This window comes from Colobus angolensis, unplaced genomic scaffold, assembly GCF_000951035.1.
Source record: "Colobus angolensis palliatus isolate OR3802 unplaced genomic scaffold, Cang.pa_1.0 Scaffold145, whole genome shotgun sequence".
NCBI classification, from domain to species: Eukaryota; Metazoa; Chordata; class Mammalia; order Primates; family Cercopithecidae; genus Colobus; species Colobus angolensis.
In genome coordinates, this window is record NW_012114544.1 from 8272456 (window position 1) to 8297262 (window position 24807).

Consider the following 24807-nt stretch of genomic DNA (forward strand, 5'->3'; position numbering starts at 1 on the left):
CAGTTTATATTTGAATAAGTGAGACAGACAAGTGATTGGGAGAGAGTTGGAGGGGTACAGGTAATGTTCTATTTCTTGACTTGAGTGGTAGTTACAAAAAATACACACTTTAAATCATTAAGTTACATGCTTAAAATTTCTGCAATTTTCTATTGTGGATATTACCTCTTTAACGTAAGTTCTACATAATAAAAATTACCTAAATGAATATCCCTCATCAATATGTTGATTTGACCACCTTTTTTTTTTGCCTACAGTTATTTAGTTTTGTGCTGCCATAGTGTATGCACTTTGTAAGCCAATACCTGATAAAATATTCAGTAAGAAGCAGAGATTTTCTACTGAATACTCCTCCCTATCCCCTACTTCGTCCTTTTAGAGTTGAAACTTACTTTACTTTTCTTTTTATTATGCAACAGAGTTTCTTTCAAATGATCCTTCTAGAATAAGATGAGATATCCCACAAATAAATATACCCATCCTATATCCTAAAATATGAAAAAGTAGAAATGTGAAGAATGAGCTATTACTTAAAATAATATATTTTTTTAAATATAAATATTTGAAGATGATCTTCCCTGGCTTCTCCAAGAGACTTACTCTTTTTCTCCCTGTAACACTTTCATATGTGATGTAATTTTGAAAAAAGGTATCATAGTTTTTGTAGGTTAACATCTTATAGGGAGACTTTCCTGTCCCTTGAGAGAAAGAAAAAAGAAAAATATTTCCATTTTGAAAAGAAGATTATTTACATATTTCGATTTGGCTCCCAAATTCTAGACTGTGTATATGAGCCCAAGTCCATGTTGGGCATCAATATTTAATCTAGTCTGGTTTGGATGGCTTCTGATATTAGCAAGTCCAGAAGCATAAGAATATCTAGATCTCGCCCAAACACCTGGTCTCTCCACGAGGGTCCCTAGAGAGAGATATAAAAGAAACATTAGAACATTAGACTGATAGAAAAAAAAAGTAGTTAGTTATATCCATATAAGTATTCAGTAAAATAAATTTTAGAGAATTAGAAAACATGGATAAAAACTGTGGCTTAGATCTTGAAACTTAAGAATGTTCTTCTGTCACTTCCTGAACTTAACTCGGAATTTCATGCTTTTATAGTCACCTAAATAGTGAAAGAAACCTGAAAAAGACAGAACTTTTCAGGCCATATATTGGGTTAGCAGTGTAGTCACATGTGTTGAGAAACAGAAAAGAGTAGGTAATTATGTGTAATAAGTTTTTCAACTGATAAATGAGGATTAATTAATGAGCCAGCTACTAAAAAAAAAAAAAAAAAAGTTACATTGCCCACCTTGGGAATGGAGAAGTTTTATTTTGCTCATCTAATAAGTGCTATGCTAGCAAAGTAGAGAGAGAAATAGGATTACTGAGAGTTCAAAAGACTGTGCTTGAAAATAGATAAGCAAGAGTCAGTCAGATTAAAATTAAGGGAGAGTATTCCAGGCACTGGGAATAGTTTATCTGTAATAGATCATCTATTATAGATCCTGATCCTAGTGCGGGGGAAGATTCATTCTACAGCAATTCACACTTTTTTCGGCACTCGTATCTTGATTTTTCCTTGAAAATCTGCAATACAGTATCTTCACTAAAAAACACAAGCAATTTTCAGTTCACTCTTAAGATAACTGATCTTTGGAAAATCAGAAATACTTTATAATAAATAAAAATCATTTTCAAACATGCTTTCATCTCTGAAATATTATATTTTATTTGACATTTTCTCAGGGGATCTATAACAATATTGAGAACATGAAAATGACAATATTAAATCACTTTAAAATTTTTATTTTTACCAACTATAAATTCCTATTTGAAATTGAAAAGATCAAATGTTAAAATAATATATTTATTGAAATGGCTGTACACATAAGCAGGCAATTACACAGCAGACGTGGCAATATGTGTGGAGAGACGGGTGAAAGTAGAAACAGTGGCTCAAGGCATATCTATGTACATTAGTTTCTACTGGAATGCTTATCAGAAAAGTTAACATTCTACTTATTTATTAAGGCACTTGGGCACAAAAGATTTAATACCCTTTAATGAATGAATCTGTATTTTCCACTAAGATAACTTGCTATTATCACGCACCAAAAATAATTAGAATGAACAAAATTTAAATAAATTAAAGAAATCCATAGGATTGTATATTTTTGTAAACTTAGTCACCTTTTTCCAATAAATGCTGGAAATAAGCAATTTCTACTAAGAAGGCAGATTATTGTGTAATTAAGCCACAGCTATAATTCATCTAGACATCTGATGTTATGTCCTATTAATTCCTTACATACATGACAGAACTCTGTTTCCTGATATTATCTTGAAAATATATGTAAGCATTATCAAATATGGTTCAAATATTTGAACAGTTTTACAGATTAGTTTTTCTGAATTAAGATGGAGACTAGATTATACAGAATAAGATGTCAAGGCCAGGCACACTTAATACACTTTCCAGTCTTCTTGTCTGGTAAACCTTTTCAGCAGCTTTCTGCTTCTGATATACGTTTTGGTAAATACTTACCTAGTATAAGAATCTATGTGACATTCATATGCTGACTCTAATTCATTGGCTCTCTGAATCAGGTATTTACCAAAACATATGTTATTAAAGATGGAAAAGCACATTTTTAAAAGATTTACTATAGGTTTTATATAAGATACTTTTTATGCACCAAAATTTTAGTTAGAAGCATGGAGAATATGAAATTCTGAAAATCATAAACACAATACAGATAAATTGTGTGGGTGTATATATATTTGTGTGAATGAATATATTTAAAGTGTTCAAAATATTTTGAAGCATGACATCAAAGCCATTTAAGTAAAATACTGAAACTTTCCAGCTTAACATTTAATTTTGGAATAATCTTCAAAACTGTAAAGAAAATGAAATATCAGGTGAAAAAGTCTAAAATGTTGTCGTAATATGCAAAGAAATCTAAAAATCCATGTAAATAAAAAACACTCCAACAAGAAAATAAATTATGATCATGAGACATTAACTCATAAGTATGAAAATACAAATGGTCATTGAGTACACAAATGCTGTTTAACTTTTGTAATTTACAAAAGTGAAATAAAGCAATGATGAAATGGTTTGTTTTACATATCATGTTGAATTGACCAATAGCTTTTTAAAAAAACACCCTTGTTTCTTGGAGCATATGGAAATAGGCATTCTCCTACAATGACAATGGAAATGTAAGTGCCACAAGTATTCCGGACAGCATTTAAGCAATATTTATCAAAATTACTTTTTAAAACTGATTCTTTTTTAGTTATTAATTCCACTTCTAAACATTTTCTTAAGAAAACAGACATATTTGCATATACAAATTTGCAAGGATGTTAATCTCCAAGTTATTTATGATAGAGGAAGAAAGAAAAAAGGAAGAAATTATCTAGCAACATATAAGTTTATCAATAAGAAATTAGTTATATTTTGGTACAGTCACTGAACAAAACATAAGTCACTCAGATTATAACACAAATGATTATTGTGAGCATAGAAGTAGACCATAGCATATGGTTCAATTAAGGAAACAATTTCAAACAACATTTGTAATATTATCCTATTTTTCGTAAATTACCTAGGTGTATGTATATATGTAGAGAGAGAAAAAAAACAGAAAAATATGTAACAAATTATAATAGGGAATTGGTTTGCATAATACAATTATATGCAATCTTTTTATGGAACAAAATATTTTTATTTTAGAAAATGTGCAAAGAATATACGCATAATTTCTATAAAAATAAAAGGTAACAAATTTTTCTCATTCATAAACTGAGGTATTGCCAAAAAATATTTTAGTATTTATTTTATATTAGTAATATATGAAATAGAGGATGTGAATAATAGTTATAAGAAACAACTAAGCCAAGTAAAAATATGAAAACAGTAAAAACAAAAGCACTTGCTTGCTAGGTACCTTTGGCATGAATCAGAATTTGTAAAGCAATTATTTAAATGTAAATAAAAAACTCTTGCCAAGAATTCCAAATGGATTTGAAGCAGCACATATTAAAAGCCCACATAAAACAAACAAACAAACAAAAATCCTTTAGAAAGTATTTTAAAAAGCTGAGGAATATAGATGAAAGGCAGGAGAGAAAGGGAAATAGGGGAATGGTTCTAAACTAAAAATTGTGCTAGAAAACAGAATAAGTGATGTAACTTCAATTTATCAGAAAATCGGTCAGTGACTTTCTGATCAATGAAGGCTAAAAGTGAACCTTAATGGGTTACATAGCTGCCATAGTCTAATAAAAGGAGATGTGAGTTTATAAAAATAGAGGAACTTACTTTTCTGAACCCTAAGAGAATATCACTACACAAAACGATATAAAACTGATTTTAAAAGTTTTTAAACAGAATTTCTACAATCTGTATACATGACTTTCATAATAATAGCATCTGGTAAAAATTTAAGGGAAAATATTAAGCCATATAGGTATGAAGAGATTTAAGACCAGGCCAACTTTGGGTCACCTGAGTTGATACAGATATATAACTTAAGGAATGTAGAAGTTAAGGTTTTACAGTGCAAGTTACAATTTAGATTAACGAGAAAGTACCTGAATTATAGTCAACTAATGGAAAGAACAAAACAAATAAAGCCAGTTTTCAGGCAACATTAAAAACCTCCATCATCTTAATTCAAACCATCCGAAAAACAAGCATGTCAGGGTATAAATTTAAAATAAATTCAACTATATCTGAGTACTTTAAGCATTTATTCAAAATGAAATTCGATCTTTAAATTTATACTATAAATTTCTAAAAGTCTGATTTCTCAAAACTTGGATGAAAAATTAGAAAATTTCTGTCAGTAAAAATACTTTGGAATCTTTAGGTGTAAGAACTATTTTGAGCATATTTTCATAGAAGAAATTAAAGCTAGCAATATTACTAAAATAATAAAATATGCAATAAATTCAAATAATTACCTTATTTCATTTGGTTCAAATGTAATAAAAATATATCTATTCATACTTATTGCTATGAACACATCAAAATAAGAAAAATATGCAATATTAAAATTAGAAAATGTGCCTCTGTAAAATGAACTAAGCTCCATTTATTTTTCCAAAAAAGAAAAAAAAATGGCTTTGTATAAAAAACGTTTTATCATAAAATTCACTAAACTAAGCACCCATCATGTGGAATATGAAATTTACTGAGGTCAATTCAGGCAGAGATCACTATCATTGCCCCAACTGCTGCAGATGCTAACTGGGAAGGTATGTTTATCTTTCCTAATATCTCTGGGCCACGGCAATGCTAATAGGTTTGGAGCCCAAGATGCGGCCATTCATCTCAGTCATTGCTTTAGTAGCATCCTCTGGAGAGGAGAAGCAGATCAAGCCAAACCCTTTGCTCTGGCCCTCTTGCTGCATTACCTTAACTCTGCTAATTGATCCAAACGAAGAAAATGCGTTTCGTAGTTTTTCATCATCAATGGTGTCATCAAGGTTCTTAACATAGAGCTTTACTCCCTGGCACCCATGAATTCGTTCCCTTCTCAGCTGCTCAAACATTTGCTTTAACTCAGCCTGTCGCTCTACTTTCTTTTGCGCCCGGCCTACAAAAATCAGCTGCCCATTTATGTCCCTTCCATTCATTTCTTCAACAGCTTTCTTGGCAGCCTCATGGCTATCGAAACTCACAAAGCCAAAGCCTTTGGATTTCCCACTGGAATCTGTCATCACCTTAACACTCAGAGTTTTGCCATATTTGCTGAAAACGTCCTTCAATCTCTCATCATCCATGTCACCTCCAAAGTTTTTGATGTAAATATTGGTGAATTCACTGGCTTTGCTTCTGAGTTCAGCTTCACGATCTTTTCGGTTTTTGAATCTGCCAACAAACACCTTGCAGCCCTTGAGTAGTTTTCCATTCATCTCTTCAATGGCCCTGTCTGCAGCACTCTGGTTCTGAAAGTGCACAAATGCATAGCCCTTGGAGCCTTGATCATCACTCATCACCTTGGAGGAAAGAATCTTTCCAAAACCTGAAAAATGTTCATAAAGGGTTTTGTTATCGATAGATTTGTCCAGATTCTTGATGAACACGTTCCCAATTCCAGATCTCCTCAAGTAGGCATCACGCTGAGACCACATGAGACGGATGGATTTGCCTTTTATGATGTCAAAGTTCATTGTGTCCAGCGCCTTCTGGGCATCAGCCAGCTGTAAGAAGTTCACGTAGGCATAGCCCAGAGAGCGGCGGGTGACCTGGTCCCTGCAGATGCGGATGGACAGCACGGGCCCCACAGTGCTGAACTTCCTGAACAGCAGGTCCTCGGTGACATCTGCATGCAAGTCACCCACATACAGGGAGGCCATGCGGTACTTGGCTGCTACACTCATCTCCTTGTCCTTGCCACTGCGAGCCTGTCCCCCGGAGCTCTTGGAGCAATCCCCGTGAGGGGTAGTAGGCCACAGCTTTGGCCCGGCTAAAGTGTGGAGGCCTGGGGATCACCACACAAAGACCAAGCAATGGAGTTCAGACACAGCTCCCCCAACTCAGGCAACACCCTCATCCAAAGGTCCCCACGGCCACCAATCTGGCTACGAAGTGGCAACAGAGCTGTGAAATCGCAAAGAGAGGTTATTAGGACAAGACATTCTTTTCCCTCAGATTTGTGAGAAAACTTCAAGTGGCGGGCTGGCCCTCCATCTGAGCATTCTCCACAGACGCCCTAGCCGCTGGTTTCTGAGTAAAAATAGGCCTCGTTCAGAGTGGTTTAAAGTTACAGCCGCTCGGGAAGAACTCCACAAGCGGAGGCGTCAGAGGCCCCGGCCGTGGAGTATGGGCAGCGAGGTTCCGCGCGGCAGAGACCCGAACCTGCCAGGTACCGGGTTCTGCAAGCGCCGCAGCCGAGGTGCTGCCGGGAGCGACGCGGACCAAGGGCGTCCTGAACACCTAGGGGGCCCCTCCGACCTCCCGACCCGCGCGGCGCCCGGAGAAACGAGGCGTGGGGGAAGGGGAGGCTGACAGACCGACTGACTGACGGACACGGCAGAGCAGGGGGCCAGGCGGGGGCTGGGGGCTCACCGGCGGTCTTCTGCGGGAGGGCGGGAAGCCCGGAACTCGCTCGCTGAACTTCCCGCGCACTGGCTGCCAAGTGAGATGTTTTCTTTTTAATATTTTTTTAAGAACGTTTTTCTTCCCCCCGCCCCTATTACACGTTTCCCACCCCCCTCAGATGGCTAAGCTGAGAAGCAGGAGGCGGTGACTGGGGTGGAGAAAGGCAGCCGAGGGGAGTGGCCCCAATAAACCCACCCGCCCGCAGGGCTTTGCATGGGTCTGAGTGAGAGCCTTTCCAAATGTGGATCAGGGCCTGTCACTTCCTGGCTTCAAACCCTCCAGTGGCTTCCTTTGACTTTTGGATAAGGTCCAACATCCGCACCTTGTTCTATGAAGTTCTGCAGGATTCCTGAAATGCTCCAGCCTCAACTGCTGCTTAGTTCCCCTTAGGAAACTCCAAGACACACTAGCCCTTTTCAGAGCCAACTTTATAAAAATGTGTTCTTCAGAAATAAGTTAAAATGCTTTTTCCAAAGAGATACTTTTTTTTTCTAAACTCCTCTGACAATTTAGGTTTCCCTCTTAGAAACTCTAACACTACCCTGTACTTGCCTGGCCTTTGTCTAATTACAAAATATTGCATATTTTGTAACAATAGAAGCCATGTGCACTTTATTCTCAGGGACTTGCAGACAAGGGATGTGCAGTATTTATTGAACAAATCTTAGCCTCAGGTTAGCTTTCACATCTAGTTACGTGGAAGCAGTGGCACTTATCTTAGAGATATTTTAAGTGTGAAATGAGTTAATAGATTTGGAAATGGATAATAATATCAGATACATAAGTGGTTTCCAGTAACATTGATTTCATTTTCCTTAGCATTAAATAAAATTCCTTAGTACCATTCTAATGAATCCTTAAAATTTGAGTCATAATGAATCTTTGGGAGTCAATAAGTTACTGTCACCGTAGCATGACCTTGATTCTTTTAAAGAGTCCCAGAACCTATGAAATTAACCTGTGGTCTCAGTTGTACTTACTCACAGAAACAAAAGCCAGGCAGGATGCCAGTAGCCACAAACAAGCCATGAGATAAAAACTCAGCTTGACAGTGCTACTCAGACAGACCTGAATCCTCATTTCCTTATCATATTAAAATCTCTGCCCAGTGGAGAGAAATGCCCTTTGCTAGGCACATATAGTAAGTGCCCAGTGCAAAAGAAAGCACAAGACGGCACACATTCTAGTTTTCTCTGGAACGTCCCACCTCTTTCCAGGAATTTCCATCCTTAGTTTCCACCTCCATGCTCTAAGAGACCTTAAAAATCCCCCTTCTCCACACACCTGGGAAGAAGGTGAATGAGAAGCTCACCTTCTCTACCCTTTGAACAACAAAGTTTCTGCTCTGCTTAACAGAACCTCCTCTCTTTCTGTTGACTCAATGGCAACAGGCAGGTAAAGGACCCATTGGGGTAAAACAACCCCTCTTCAGGGCGGAATATTACCTGCAAATCTAAATTGGGTGGATCAGTTAATGTAAGGCAAATTTAGTACTTTTTCAACTTCACTGGACATAGGAAAAAACCAGTGATCTTGTTGAAAAAGCAGATTGTGATTCAGTAACTTGAGGTGGACCTGAGATTCAACTTTTCGAACAAGTTCCTGAGTGATGCAAATTCTCCTGGTCTCTGAACCACACTGAGTAGCAAGACTAAATGAATCCTCATTTTAGCGGGATCTTTTCTAATGTAAGAACTGGAAAACTAAAAATATATGTTTAACTTGCAGAAGACAGTAATACTCTAGCAAAATTCATTCTTAGAAATTAATTAAATAAAACTGGAGCATGATTTTCACTGTAAAATCCAAATTGATTGTAATCTATCTAAAATTTCCTACGTGGGAGATGAGAAGATGCCACTCCAAACTATGAGAGATTACTGAGCTGTAGATAATTAAGAAGAAGCAGATGCAGGGAAGCTCATTGCCCTCCATCTACTTGCCTAAAAGCACGACAAAGACTTATAAAGAAAAATATTACCTTGCCTTCCCCAAAACCACTCACAAATGTTAACCACTGAAGACAACTTTGGATCTTATCAGCCTGGAGAAGGTACGAGAAGAATCTATATTCCCAAATTTTAACAAGATAATTAGCCTTTACCTGCCATTGATTCACCTTACCCCAAATTGCTGCCCGTAACAACTTAAAGTCTTTTTTTGTTTGTTTTACCACTTCTCTAAGAATTTACTTAGAAAAAGAAGGTGCTATATAATCTGAAATTCACCAGAGAGGCGAGTCACCTCTTTGAGAACTACTCATTATATATTTTACATATACATGAGAGTATGTACAAAATATACATACTTCATGTATGTATGTTTTATATATACATACTTCATGTATATATACATGAGAGTATAAATGCCTGAGTATTTTAAAATACTCAGGTATTTATAAAATATTTTATATATACATGAGTACAAATACATGAGTATGTATATATAAAATATTTTATATATACATGAAAGTATAAAATATACAATGTTAAATTACATATAAACTTCTGTTCATTTTTCTCTTTTTTTTTTTGTTTTTGTTTGTAATTTTTTTAGACAGGTTCTCTGTTAGGCAAGCTGGAGTGCAGTGGTGCAAACAGGGCTCTCTGCATGTTGGACTTCATGGGCTCAAGCAATCCCTCCACCTCAGCCTCTCTAATAGTTGGAACAACAGGCACATGCCACCATGCCAGGCTATTTATTTATTTATTTATTTATTTATTTATGTTTTATTGTAGAGACAGGATCTTGCCTGTTGATCAGGACTATCTCCAGTACCTGAGCTCAAGTGATACTCCTGCCTTAGCCTCTCAGAATGCTAGGATTAGAGGCATAAGTCACTGTGCCTGGCTGTTTGTAAAATTTATTTCAATATGTGTTATTCCTATAGCATCATTTGTTCAAATAAATAAATAGAGTAATCTTTTCTTTCAGCCTATCTTGTAGGCTGCAATTTTAAAAAGGAAAAGAGACCATCAACATAGTTTGTAGATACCATTAATGGATTGGGCAATACTCCAGTACATACTTTAAGAATTTGGATACTCTTTGGTGTTGTTTAAAGTAAGCAAAACAGTAATTACTATGTTCAGGGATTTTTGTTGTTGTTGTTTTTTTAAGAAAGCTCCTAAATATGTAGTCCCTAAGAAGTTAGTCTTAAGAATTTTAATTTCTAAAAAGTATAGTTTACATCTCATCAGCTATTTGTGTTGTTTGAATACAACGGTAGTTCAGCTATAACAAGATACCAAAATATTTCAAGAACTTACGGGTGTTTTTCATTTTACCTTAGTGTGATCTTCACTCGACATTTTGTAAAAAAATGAGAAAAATTTCCAAATTTAGAATTTAGTCCTACATTCTCTAATCAACTTACATGCAACTGGTACAAACCTCAGTTGGTTAAATGACCAAATATTGCACACCTTCCTCTTTGTTCTAGTTATGGTGTTTTTATTTTTATATTTTAACAAATATAGCATTGTAAAAAGTATCTATGATTCTTCCTTCCCTTTAATTCACTAAATCTCCTCTTTTTGTCAGTTGTGTTCACTGAATAATTTCTTCACTCGGGGTGTCCTTGACATTTGCCCTTTCTTTCCCTTCTACTGCCTTTGCTTCATTTCTTTGTGTATTACTGCATGAGTCTTATTCATTCACCTTCTTTGATTCGTGCTATGTATCAGTCCATCTTGCATTTTGTTACTGTAATAACTTTACTGATGTCTCTTTCATAACATTTTAGTAAAAAATAGCAAATGACACCAAAGACTTTGCAAGATCAATACCATTGTAACTACATATATTTTCTCTTGTCAAGCTAATCCCTCGCTTGTTTTATATGTACATGCAGTTAATTCTTTTAAAAATACAAAGGAATGCAATATATTTGAAGAGATTATCTGCATTATCTTGTTTATTACGGTACTATTCACAAAAGCCAAGATTTATGGAATCAATTGAAGTGTCCACCAGTGGATGAATGAATAAATAAAATAAATAAAATGAATACATAAAATAAAATAAAATAAATTATGCATATATGTATATATACACAATGGAATATTATTCAACCATAAAAAAGATTGAAATCTTGTTATTTGCAGCAACATGTTTGGAACTGGAAGTCATTGTGTTAAATGAAATAGATCAGGGACAGAGAAATAAATACTGCATGTTCTAACTCATATGTGAGAGCTAAAAAATTGAGTCTTGTGAAAATAGAGAGTAGATTGGTGGTTACTAGAGGCAGGGAAGGATAGGGGAGGGAGAAATGAAAGGACGTTTATTAATGGATACAAATATGCAGACTGAGAGAAGTAAGACCTAGTGTTTGATAAATTTGTAATAATTTAAATAATTATAACTATAGTAAATAGTAATTATTTTTTACATCTCAAAATAGCTGAAAGATAGTAATTCAAGTGTTTCCAGCATAAAGAAAAGAAAAATGTTTAATTTACTAGATATTTCAATTACCCTGATTAGACCATTACACATTGTATGAATATATCAAAATATTTACATGAACACCAAAAATGTGTACATCTATTGTATATAAATTAAAAATAATAAAAAGCATGTTTTCAAAATAATCCTTTAACCTATGATTTTATCTACATTCTACCATTCTTGAGCCATGTTTTCTCCATTTTTTTCTCTTAATATTCTAGTTAATACTGATTATTTTTACTTTTCAGAAGTAATTGACTTAATATATTTATTGCATCCATGTACCTAATTTTGGCATGAGTTCATTGGTTTTGATGGACCTTGACTTAAAATTGTTGTCCTTTATGATGTTAGCTGTCTTATGCTTTCCTCAGCCAATTGTTGTAGTTCTGTGTCTTGCTGACTTGTATGTCTCCTTAATTCTTCAAATATTCTGAAATTATTTCAATTAAGTGCCAATATTTTGCCTAATTTTGAAAAAAATTGTCTACCTTATGTTATTTAGTTCAATTGCCCTCCAATGCACAAGTTTGTTATGTGTGTGACTCACAGAATTAACAGAGGATGAGATTGCTGTTTTGCTTAAATGACAGGAAAACTATCAGTATTTCTACTCACTGATATTGACAGCAATGGAGGCCATTGCTTACTTTGGTATTTGTCGTGAAAATATTAATAAGTAGCTATTTTGGGTATGGAAATGCATTTTAAAATAAAAATCTCTCCTACTAATTAGGTAAAATTTGTTTCTGAAGTCTTGAATCATGGTTCTGCTGTAGTCAACTATTAAAATTTTTCTTGTGTTCAAAATGGTCTTTATTGTCTTAATATATAATAATTAAAGAAAACTGGCTTTTGTTGTATTTTGAAACTACCATGTTCAGTTTACTACAAAGCATAATATTGTATCTTTTAGATTATTTGCTTCATTTTTTTGACAATAATCTCTTTCCAGTTGTTATTTGTTGTTGTTGTTGTTACTTGTGTTTTTTTGTTCTGTTTTTCTTACCCAAATATAGTGTTAATTTCTTTAGAATGAAGAATATGATTTACATTTCAGAGTTACCTTTCTCTATATGGCACATATGGAAATTTTTCAATAAGTAATCCTTGATTGCTAGTAGATCTTGATGAAAGGTAAATGTCCATTTACCAAATGTTCAACCAATTTACCAATTACCAAATGTTCAACCATCAAGGCTGAAATAGATGGTGTCAGTCATCATATATCACCTGATACACAGCTTTGAGCAGAATAAAAACATTGGAAATTCATTTACTTGAATCCCAAGCTGTCATCACATCTGTAGAAACTGATGTGAAGACTTATTTTATGATAAAATGTTGCTTTGTTTATGTACATCCCCTGATCCTCCTCTGTCCCCCACCACAACCTCAGTCATTTCAATGAGAAAGATAATCAGAGATAGGGCCAAGGTTCCTAAGAGAAATAACATCATTCAGACCTATTTAAGAGAAAGAGAAATAACATTATTCAGACCTATGTCAGCATACTGCAGTATTATATTTCAGGAAATAGAGTCAAATTTCAGTGGTTTTATTGGATACTGATGCTCAAGTCATAATACTTCCTGGTTCCCTGGCAGGTGAGAGTGCCCAAATACAGCTGATGAGGTTTAGACCTTTTTCACACTAGGGAAAGAAGCTAAATGAACCTTGTGGGCTGCTCCATTGGACCAATTTAATGTAGCATTTTTACTTATTTTACAACTGAGTTTATAACCAATTTCACAACAAAATTTATATGTTAGATGCTTATGCATTTCTACAAATTGGCAGATTCTAGGGCACTGAACTGTGGAAATAAATTGCTGTCCCTTATAGAAACATCTTGATCCTTCATGTAGATACCCACGTTAAAGGTCATTCACTCATAAGATAGTAATTGAGCTGGAGATTGACCTTGCACCACTCAGATTGCTACCATTGTTAACTGGGTCTGTGAATAAATCACACATTTTCTGACTGCTTTTGAGGCAAGGAAGGCTACATTGCATTGAGTTCTGATGACTCCTGGAAAGATCTAGTGGGATAACACTTCTTGAGGCTATCAGTGCTGTCCCACCACAATTGATCCATTTTTATGTTGCAGTGTTATGGTTTAAATTCTATCAGCCCACTGCGGCTACATTATTGTGGCCTTTGGAATGAAAGTCTTACATTTTCAGTCTTTAGAACCAGAAATATTTACAGTCTGACAATGGAATATCTTCTACCATGAAACCCATTCTATAACACCTTGATAATCAAGATAGACTTCAATAGACTCTCCTTATGCCATACTATCTGTAGAAATCAGGTTTTGCTGAGAATTAGAATGTCCTTCTTAAAAAAATCAATTCAAAATGATTCTGAGTCTATATCCCTCAAAATCTCTCAGTCCCCAACTTCTAGCAATAGAGTTCAGTGGTTATCCCCAGAAAGTGGCTATCTCATTTGGCTTCTTCCTGGGTAATCATCAGGACAAAAAGAGTGGGTTACATAGACCTATTATGAATAGTTGGCATTCTACGCTGTTCATTCCTGATCATGATACGTTTTCTTTCTCCAAATGTCATCACCATGCTGGACTGGCTGGTGTGCTCTCCAAGGAATACACTGGCTAATACAGAGTCAAAAGATTTAAATTCTATTGTAATTCAACCACCTGGATACTCTTCTTAGATTGGCATATTCCTGTGTCATAACAATAACAACCGTTTGCTCAATATATTACTCACTAAGTCCCTGTATTGTTGTCCACGCCAACCAAAATAGCAGACATATGGATGTAGTTTTTGTCTCTTACGTCCCTGGTCCTTATGGATAAAAATTATGGGTTCAAGTAGAGTGTGATTGGGGAAAGGTGAATTTTTAGCTCCAGAATCGATACACAGCAATTCTGTAGCAAAGGAAAGAGAAGAACAAACTCAGTACCTGGGAAATATCTCATAGTTCAGAAATTATGGTGAAGAAAGGAAGATCAATGATAACTGTCTTTCAGAATCACCCTGAAGAGCTGTTCATGATGAAAAAAAGAAAAAGAAAAAGAAAAAAACTCCTTGGTGTGCCTCTCCCAAACTGTGGAAAGTGCTTTAAATTTAAGTGATGGCAGAGTCTTTCATCCTCTACCACATGGAAATATGACCATGATTTGAATGCTGCTTTCCTAAAATTCACTGTGAAGTCAACTGGAAAACAGCAGAGGATGCCCTAGTTCCTGCATTCCCCGTGCAAAATAACTGTCAGCACCTTGGGTTGTTTCTCACACTCCACTTTCCACAGATATTATTCAGTTATTCCATATAGTAGAAGAATGTCACCTTGCTGTTGGCACAGACAAAATACTATAAGTTGTACTATAAGATACTATATAGTTGTACTATAGTATCTTATACTATTGTACTATAGTATCTTATACTATGGATATACAATCAATACTGTGTTCTTATAGTATAGATACTATAAGAATACTATAAGATGTGTCAGGTAATCCCTCAAGAAACATTCTATTTGAACTGAATTGGGAATTCTAAAATGTGCCAGCTAGGTGGAAGGACACGTCATAGGCACTATCAACCTGTGACCCTCATGATATAAGTCCCATGTGGGGCACAAAATTTGTAATTATGCTTTTCTCTATGGATACTATGTAGATCTCTGAGATTGTACTCCTACTTACAAGCCAGGCATTAACTTGACTACCCTCTGAACACATGGTAACTTGCCTTTTATGAATTACCATAAAATATCTTCAAGTATTTAACAAAATTACATCAGTATATCATGTAGCTTTCAAATAACTATGGAGAGTTCCCCGAAATGAGGCAACCCTTTGGTGATTTTTCCAGAGATAAGTGACTTATTTATGTGAAATCTGTATACAATTATCCCTATAATGGAAGTCATATAATTTGAAATGGTAATATGAAATTTGCTCCTGATTTTGTCTGAAGTGACCAGTAACACTATTTTGGCCCTGAAAGATATTCAGGCCTCACTTCACTGTCCAAAGTTGTTATGGAAGAAAGAATTACCTACACTTTGTTCTTGCAAAGCAAGACAGTTTCTGTGCAATCTCACGTATATTCTACTGCACTTGTATTAGTGCCTCAGGCCAGGTGGAAAGGTCAATACAGAAAAAAAAAAAAAAATAAGAAGAAATTCATTCTTCATCTCAGGTAGACCCTGGTGCTTTAAAGGAGTTGTTGAGTTGGTTGGGTCTACAACTCTGGTATACAAGGTTGAAAGTGATACCACAGGTTTACTTCATCCTGTTACTTGAAGTCCTGTTGATAGTAGCCTTTCTATCAACAATACATATGGGACAAACTGAGCAGCCTGAATTTTCTCCCTGCTTCTGTTGCTTAGAATGGCCAACAGAGTTGTGTACTCATAGGAAAATTTGCCAAAATACAAGATAATGTAGAAATAAGAGGTGGGTATTAATAGGGAACAATTCTCCATGGTTCTTTTGTGTTTCTGTATGACTTATGAGCAGAATCACTGACTTCATTTTATTTTTTTTTCAGATTGTCTTTTCTAAGATGGTTTCATGGTAAACAGTCTGGAAAGACTGATGATGTCTCCATCTAAAGAAAGAACAATATTCCTTATAAAAGATCTGTGTTCTCTAAACTTAGGTTTCCCTCTCTTAACGCAGCCTACTAAATAGATAGGTGTCATCTGGCTCTCTTCAAATGGCCTTTTGAAAATTGTGCTTGAGGAACTGGCACAAGAAAATGCTTATATTCTGGCTTCCATTGTTGCTGTGAGTGATGAAGTTCTTTGTTTCTGACTCAGAAGTCTCATGTCTCCTGGCAGTATCCAGGCTAACTTGGTATATGGTAAGTAGGGCAAAAATATCAAAGTCTTCACAGTTCTTGACATTGAACAAATAAATGAATGAATTAAGGATAATCTCTCTTGTTTAGAGCAGAAATCTCATGACTTTGAAAGAAGATCACATTTATTTTACTGGTATTATTTTCTCTTTCTTCTGTATTACCGGTATATCTCCACATCCTCATACTACACTTAGCAGTACTCCTGTATCCCCAATTATGAAAGTAGTTATGGACTTAAGATTTTATCAGTAACACAGGAAGCTGCCTGGTGTGCAGCCTATTATCCCTCTTTCTTTTGTAAGTTCCCCATGTTGCAAGTTTAACTAGTTTTTTTTAGCTTCCTTTGTTGCTATTGCTCTTAGTAAAATTGTCTTTTAGTCTTACAACAAAATTAAAAACAAATTGGATTTAGAGAGCATTCTTGGTGTTTTCTACTTCATCAAAAACTTACATTAGAGCAGTCAAATATGTTGTTTAACTGTCTACAACAATCTAAGAGAAAGACTTGAAAGTCTCCATAACATTTTTGTTTTATAGTATCTGGAGCACTTCATTTCAGACTCTAAAGCCAAGTATCTGCTAATACGCCCTGTAAAAATTCTGGACTTTTGCAATCTGATGACATCAAAGAATGTCTGGCTAGCTTATCCTATCTCCTTCCCAACACTGATAGCAAATGATCCCTTGGTGAATGGGGTACAATCCAGGGTTAACTGGAATCCTTCTATTAGCTCTATCATGGCCTACATGTCACTTGTTTCTTTTCCCAGGAATGACACATTGTAATGTCTTTAATGTCTGTAGTCTTAGCATTACTCATCATGGACTCCCTCTCCAAATATGTCATGCAGAAAATTTACTTTATGGCTCATCCTAATAAACAAACTAAAAGGTACAGTCTTGGCTGGCTTTCTAGTTAAAATCTAGTTAGAAAATCCTTTTTTAAAATCTACATAACTACATCTGTCCTAGTGCTAAGATATCTGCTTTTTTAGATTCCTCTTTCCTAAAGAGTCAGAGATCATACTTTCTAAGGCTGAATCTACATCTCATCCTATGCATCATTATTGTAATAGTTTCTAACAATTGTAATTAGATTCAGGACAATTACTTACTGCATCAGAGTTTAACAATCCCAAAAGGGAGACCTGACAAATACCAGCCCGCCTTTATGTCATACAAGTCTGAAACTATGTGCAAATCCAGTATATTACCAGAAAAAAATGCAGTCATGTCTATAACCAATGATAATCGCCTTTCAGGAAACACAGAGTCAGTCTCAGAAGGAAAGCAAGAAGTCGACTTTCTCATTGATCTCTCTCTCTCTTATTCCGTATCTATCTCTATTTCTTCAGAATCCCAGTTTATCCTGTACAACTGTTTGTCAGGGCCAGAAAAAACTGTTGTGCCTAGATACTGATATTCCTCCAGGAGGAACACATGTAAAACAAAACAATTTTTTTTTCATGCGAATGTTGATTTACTCTTAATATTATAATATCTTTTAGACTAACACAATGTTTCTCCATTGTTAAAGACTCCACCATACCAGGGGTGAGGATGGGAAGAACAAAATCCTAAAGAGATATAGAACCTGGGCCAACCAGTCATTTGGATAAGGATTGATAAAGACCTGAATTAAGGCAGTATCAATGGAAATTAAAATAATTGGGTTGCATATGCAAGAGTTAAAACTGGTATATAATCTGAATTTGTTTCCTAAAATTACCCTGCTAAAGTTGTAGTATTTAACTAAAAAGAGCAACTACCTAATGAACATCATCTATGTCCCAACACTGTAATATAAAGTATTAAACACAGAGTAAGTACTCATACAGCACTATTAAAACAGTATTATATTGTTATATCAGTTTTACGTAGTGATATCTACTCATTTCTGGCAACAATCTTAAAGAGGAGATTTTAGTCTAACTGTTTTTGATTTGGACATCAGACTCAGAAGCTTTAACTTGTCCAAGTAATCAGAATGTTTAAAAAAGGCAAGTATTTTAGTCTATGTCTCTCTAATTTCCAAAATCATGTTTTTATACTCATGCTTTTGTTTATACTGCATTCACTTTAAGAATACCTGTGATGACTCAGTGAATATGTCTTTCTATTTTTAACAATATCTAAGCTGCCTAAGCAGACATTTTCACAACAAAGCCAATAAAAACAGTTTCAAGTAATTTTCATAGTTTCTGCCACCATTCTGATTTGTATTCCCACTTGTTGACTCAATCCAGTTGACATTTACAATGTCCTGTATTTATTCTTTATACTTTTATTCTCAGTATTTCTCTAATTTATCTTTGTCTTATATCTTGACAACACATCTCTCCCTCTCCTCAGATAGCTAATTAAAAATTTGCAAGACTAAATAATATGAGTTCCCAATAGACAGTGTGTCAAGGAGACATTGGAGGCCGTGGATGAGGTGTAGGAAAATTCTGGGAAGACCTGCCACTTTGATAGACAGGCATTTTGAGCTAATAAAGTCCTTAGAGATCTCCCTGACCCTTTGGAATGCACATATGGATACAGCTGAAATCCTCTCCAGCTGTTCTGTTCCCAGAAGAGATATGGGCTAACTTTAAATGACCCACAAAATGCCCTCTACTCAGGAAAATTTCAGAGGAGATGATCCAGAAGGAGAAAGAGTGTGTGGGAAGAAAAATTTAGAACAAATGGGCATGTTTCAGAAATACAATAAATGGACATGAAATATTTTAGAAGAATTTGAGGAAAAAGGTTGTTTCTCTAGTAAGGTAAGGCTAACCATGTTTATGAACTTCTCTGGGATTTTTTTTTTTTTTTTGCATTTGTGAAAAGGAAATTATGACACCTATATTAATGTAAAATTGTCTGATATAATTATGAAAGCCAACAATTGCTGAATACTTACTAGGAACCATACTATCTTATAAGCACATTACATAAATTATTGCATTTAATTTTTAATAAAGTAGTATATGGTAAATACGATTACTAGCTCCACTTCTAGACACAGGTAGTGAGGTTCAGAGTTTGAATAACCTGTCTCAGCTTATATGGATAACCTCGACATTCTTACCCCAGGGTCAGTTCTCTTCTCAGTATCATTGGTAAGAAATGTCATAGCAGTTAACCTTTCACTTCAGACACTGCTGATCAGCCATTCATTTTTATTTTATTGTTTCTCACAGAGGAATTTCTCTCAAGGGAATTCCTTTGTGGAAGGATAAAGAGTGGACTCCAGGGTCCCACTCTATCATCGAGGTTAGAGCCAGTGCAGTGGCACAATCATGACTCATTGCAGTCCCAAATAGGCTCAAATGATTCTCCCACCTCAGCTCCTGAGTAGCTGGGATTACAAGCACATGTCACCACACCTATTTGTTTCTTTTTATTTTTGTAGAGATGATATCTGTCTATGTTGAGCAGGTTGGTCTGGAATTCCTGGCTTTAACCGACCCTCCCATCTTGGCCTCCCAAAGTGTTGGGATGAGAGGTGTAAACGATTGCACCTGGCCTGATTGGCCATTCTTAATGGCTATTTCTGGAGAGGTAGGGCGGTGATAATGTCCACTGTGCCCCTGGTTCTTTTACACTTTAGCCAGTATTGGCTAACAGGCTCTGACACAGAATCTACCTAGTTTACTTACCTATTTGCCTTCTACCCTCTCTCTGGTTTTTAAACCCTCTTTAATATTCTGACACCCATTATTTGACTGGGGTCTTCTTTCTTACACTGGAGAGTCACTGAATTTTTGCCCTGGTCTTAAGGACACCAGTTTTCCTTCTCTAAGGGCCATCCTCTCTGCTCTTTGCCCTTCTAACACTCTTCAGCTCAACATTCATTGCTCTCTATTTCCTGAGTTTCAATTTTATCTACATTATCCTAATTCCCCTTGTCCACCTCAATAAACAATGCAAATTAGGCCAGGCCAGACACTCAGGTCCTCTTACAACACAGGAAAAAAAGGTAGTTAGAAGATTTACAGACAGTTTCAGTTGGCAGACATTCTAAGTAGTGACAACTTTTTTTAAAAAATAGAGTATTTATTGATTTTTTTATGTCATGTGCATTTTAAAATGTCATCAACAACCCTCCATCTCATCTTTCACTGATGTATTTTGTCTTTAAAAGCATTTCAACCTCTTACTTTTCCTCTTGTAAACTGCATTTTATTTTATCTTCTTTTATTGATTATTAGTAGGTACTTATTGTTTTATCGATAATTTAATCCTTTTATGATCATTAGAGTATTTATTTAAATTGTTGTTTATTTCTACTCACTTAAACAAAGAAACTAACAAAAATATGCATTACCTGATCATTGACTTACCTCACTCATCCTGTATGCCCCAGTCTCATTTGTGAAGATGTAAATCCCTTCTAGTAACTCAGCTCAAAGTGAAATTCTTGAATGATTCCTATCACATTTTTATTTTGCTAACAATCATAAAATTACCTTTCCTTTCTCTGTTTCTGAAATATGGTTTATGTCTTATCTAAGGGTTTTTTGCAATAATAATTCATTTAGCTGTTATAAAGCTCAAAAATTCTACAAAATAGCACAATTTTGGAAATCATAGTCTAATTACTGCAGTTAATATTTGCCCATTTTAAGCATTAAACAGTGATGAGTTTTTCTTCTTAGAAATATTAATTAATCATTATGACTTATTAATAAGTGAGAGTAGAACAAGATAAAAATGAGACTTATCATAAGAAAAAAAATTGGAGGAACAAGAGATTTTAGCTTGAAAACCAGGAGATTAATGGGTAATCTTAAAATTGTCTGGAGAAATAAGTTTTGACTTAATATCTTTGTGTTAAAGGACAGAACTAGTAACTGTTATATGAGGAACATTATTGCATAATTTGAGAAACCACTAAAAATTAGACAAGTTTAAACATGAAAATTAGCTGATTTTTTTGTAGTAACAAGTTTAAATATTTGAGACATATAAACATATAGCAGAAGTATGACAAAGGGAATTCCTTTGTGGGACACAAAATAGATAACCTTTGAGATTGATTCATCCTTTATTGTTCATGACATATTTTACAATGTTATAGAGGCATGATATGAAATAATTAGAATCTATCAAAATTTGTGGAAGTTTAAAATGTGTACAGGGGTGATTCGTTTCTATGTGATGTTTTGAATAGTTACAGTAGAAAGATATTTTTAAGAATGTTCAGTATGTAATCAGTATATATTATTTTTGTTGTTAATTATACCTATTTATCTGTTTATGTCTTTTTAGTAAAGATGAGCAATAGATACATATTCATAATTTTCCTTAAAATATCTATAAAAACAATAGCACTAATAATGATCATTAAAATTAAATATGGTAGCAAAATTTTATTTCTATTTTCTCTTCATTTTCTGATATACCAGGAAGGAATATCAACATCTATAATTCTCAGAACCTGCATTTAAATATCTACAGATTACTTGAGTAAATATTATTGATTTTTGCAAGGACAATTAGTATGCTTCTTCTCTCAAGTATAGATTTTGGGTTTAGAAGAGCAAAAGTCTTCAAAAATGTATATGCATTTTTTAATTAATGGATATTTATATGCTATATATTGCTATATGTTTGTATGTATATTTTTCCATTGAACAGGGCAAAAAATAGGAAATGTACAACTGTACTTGAATGTCAAATCCCCTGTTATTTGAGGATATGCTATTTAAAGTGATTTTTAATACATACGTAAAGTAGTTTTAATCAACTCAGGCAACCTTCCAACAATGTTTGGTACTTGTCAAGAATTGTATTAAATACTGGAAAATAATGATGCTAGACACAGTTCTTACCCACAGGTACATATAGCCTAGGGAAAGGAGGGAAATAAACATAAATACCTAAATAAGTAAGTTATAATAAAATATTAATTAATATTTCTGAATTAGTAGTACTTATCACCCATTCACAGATGATTTAATATGCTTCCATTTGTATTCATCTATTGTAATCATCAGTGCTTAATTGAGTAACCTAGGCAAAGTAGATGTCTAAGTAAAATTATTGATTAAGTTAACAGCTAAGTTATTGAAGTTGTACTTTTTTATATTCAGCAAAGCTGATAAAGAATATTAGTGAATAAAAATAAATAAATAATATAGCTTGATCACTTAATGTGTTGCAAATTATTGGTAAAAACAGGTTTCTTAAGGAAGATACTTAGATTTCCCATTTAAAAATTTTTGTCCTGCAATACTAAATTAGTCTCATAAGCTACAATGTAGTTCAGTATTAGTTGAAAAGAATTGTGAGCAGTTTATCTTACATAGAATAGGAAAATGAAAGTTTATCTGTAGCAAAGAAACATGAATGGATTTAACTTACAGTAGCTAACTCTGGCTGAGAAACAAACAACAAATTCCAACTATTATTCTTTCTACTGCTATGGAAATCTATTATCCTCCAGCACCTTTCCCCAATTCACTCTGTTGAAATTGTCTCTTCATAGCCCTCTGATACTTATTTTATAAAAAGACTGAAGATTCCAAAGACTGACAGAAACATAAAAGGTTAAAAATAACTTATATGAGAGGTGATGAAATTGTGGCAACAAAAATCTGTGACTTTCCAAGCAATTTGATTAAAAATGTGTTTTGTTTTCCCTGAATGATAAACTGTTAGTTCAAAAATGCAGTCTTCAAAATGTCCACAAAATAGCAGGGATTGGTGTATTAATTTAATTTTTCTCAACTGCTGACTCTCGTACATTAACTAATTTAACTCTTCAGCTCTTATCAGAAACAAATAAGTATATTCAAGATTTTGAATATGCTTTGTTGACAATAAGTAGCTTTTCATGGCAGGAGAAAAGAAAAGAAGACATGGTGTTTTGGGGGTTCATTTCAGAAGATAAAGGCCTTGAAACCCTAAAAGTTCTTAAAAGTTCTTAGTCTGCAACTCAGCTCAACACTTGTGAGCTATGTAACCATTGGGAAGTCACTTTACTTTTGTAAGCCTCACATTCCTAATTTGTAAAATTAGGTTAGTGTCAGCCCTTCCTATCTCACGCACTATGTTTGTCATAGATATCGATATAGATATAGATATAGATATAGATAGATGTGTGTGTTTGTGTAATGCTATATAGGAACACACACACACACATACATACACACACACATCCATATGTATATGCCAAACATAGTGCGTGAGATAGGAAGGGCTGAAACTATTATAATTTTACAAATTAGGAAGGTGAGGCTGAATAAAGTAAAGTGACTTGCCAATGGTTACATAGCTCACAGGTGTATATACTATATATATAGCATTACACAAGCACACACACGTACACATACACATCAATATGTTACATTTAATCATTTTTACTTAAAATGTGCCTCACACCCCATACCCTCACTGAAAATCTAGCCACACAACAGTTAAGTACAGTGATTAACAACATGTTGAGTGCTTCATACGTAGAGTAGAGGAATTAGGAGTCTTTACTGAAAGCAAACAGTGAGGTAATTTTATCAGTGTCAGCCTAATTATCTGGCTATACTTCAAACTAGTGAGTAAAGACTTGGATTTCTAACAAACAGAATAAGAATCTATTCAGAATTCTACCATTTTTCTTTTCTTATAGAACAAATAAAACATAAAATGAAAGGTGCATATCTGTCTTTATAAGGGAGAGAAATGGTAAGAAAGTAAATTTAAAAAGAAAGAGGAGGAGAAGTGAGGAAAACAATGATAGAGCGAAGCGGAAATGACCTTGATGGACCAGATGATTTATGGGAATTTCACTGAAGCTGTACAACAATTGGGACATAGTCAGGAGACCAGGGGGATGGAAAAATCACAGTAATTGTACTTTATAAATAAACTTGAACTGTGCTCTTTTTTCATCTCTCAAGGTAAGAAAATCAAATCAAAACTTAAAGAAAATTGTATATACTTGGCAGATGTACTCACTAATATGCCAGCAACATTGTCTAAGTTTCAAAATTAAAAAACAAACAAACAACAACAACAACAAAAACAACTCTCCTTTCACAGGGCTTACTCTAGCCATCGTAAATATTTTCAACTTCATGAAAAAAACGCTCACACCAGGATGGTTTGTAAAAACCATCTTCACTTCCACTCTCCTAAATCTATGCACTGAATACTTCACTACAACAAAGTAGTAGTTGGTAGTAGTTGGCCTTTTAAAGGCTTTCATACTTCCATCACACAAATTCTATGGTCAGTTTTCAGTTTTACTTTTCCTCAGTCTCTCAGTAGCATTTCATACACTATTTTCCATTCCTCTTGCCCAAGTTTCTGTTTCTGGTTTCTTTTCCTTTGTCCTACCTCTAGTAAAATGTATTTTTAAACACATTTGTTCATAATTTATTAAATATGATCAATAAGTAAATA

The 24807-nt window shown here is 34.5% G+C and overlaps 1 protein-coding gene across 1 annotated transcript; it reads right to left on the minus strand.

Annotated features, from left to right (window-relative positions):
* Positions 1–1707: 1707 nt before the first annotated feature.
* PABPC4L (poly(A) binding protein, cytoplasmic 4-like) lies at positions 1708–6572 on the minus strand. Its single transcript, XM_011935623.1, is given in 2 exon segments — positions 1708–6464; positions 6467–6572. Coding segments are annotated over 2 exon segments (1284 nt in total). The 3' UTR covers positions 1708–5286.
* Positions 6573–24807: the final 18235 nt, after the last annotated feature.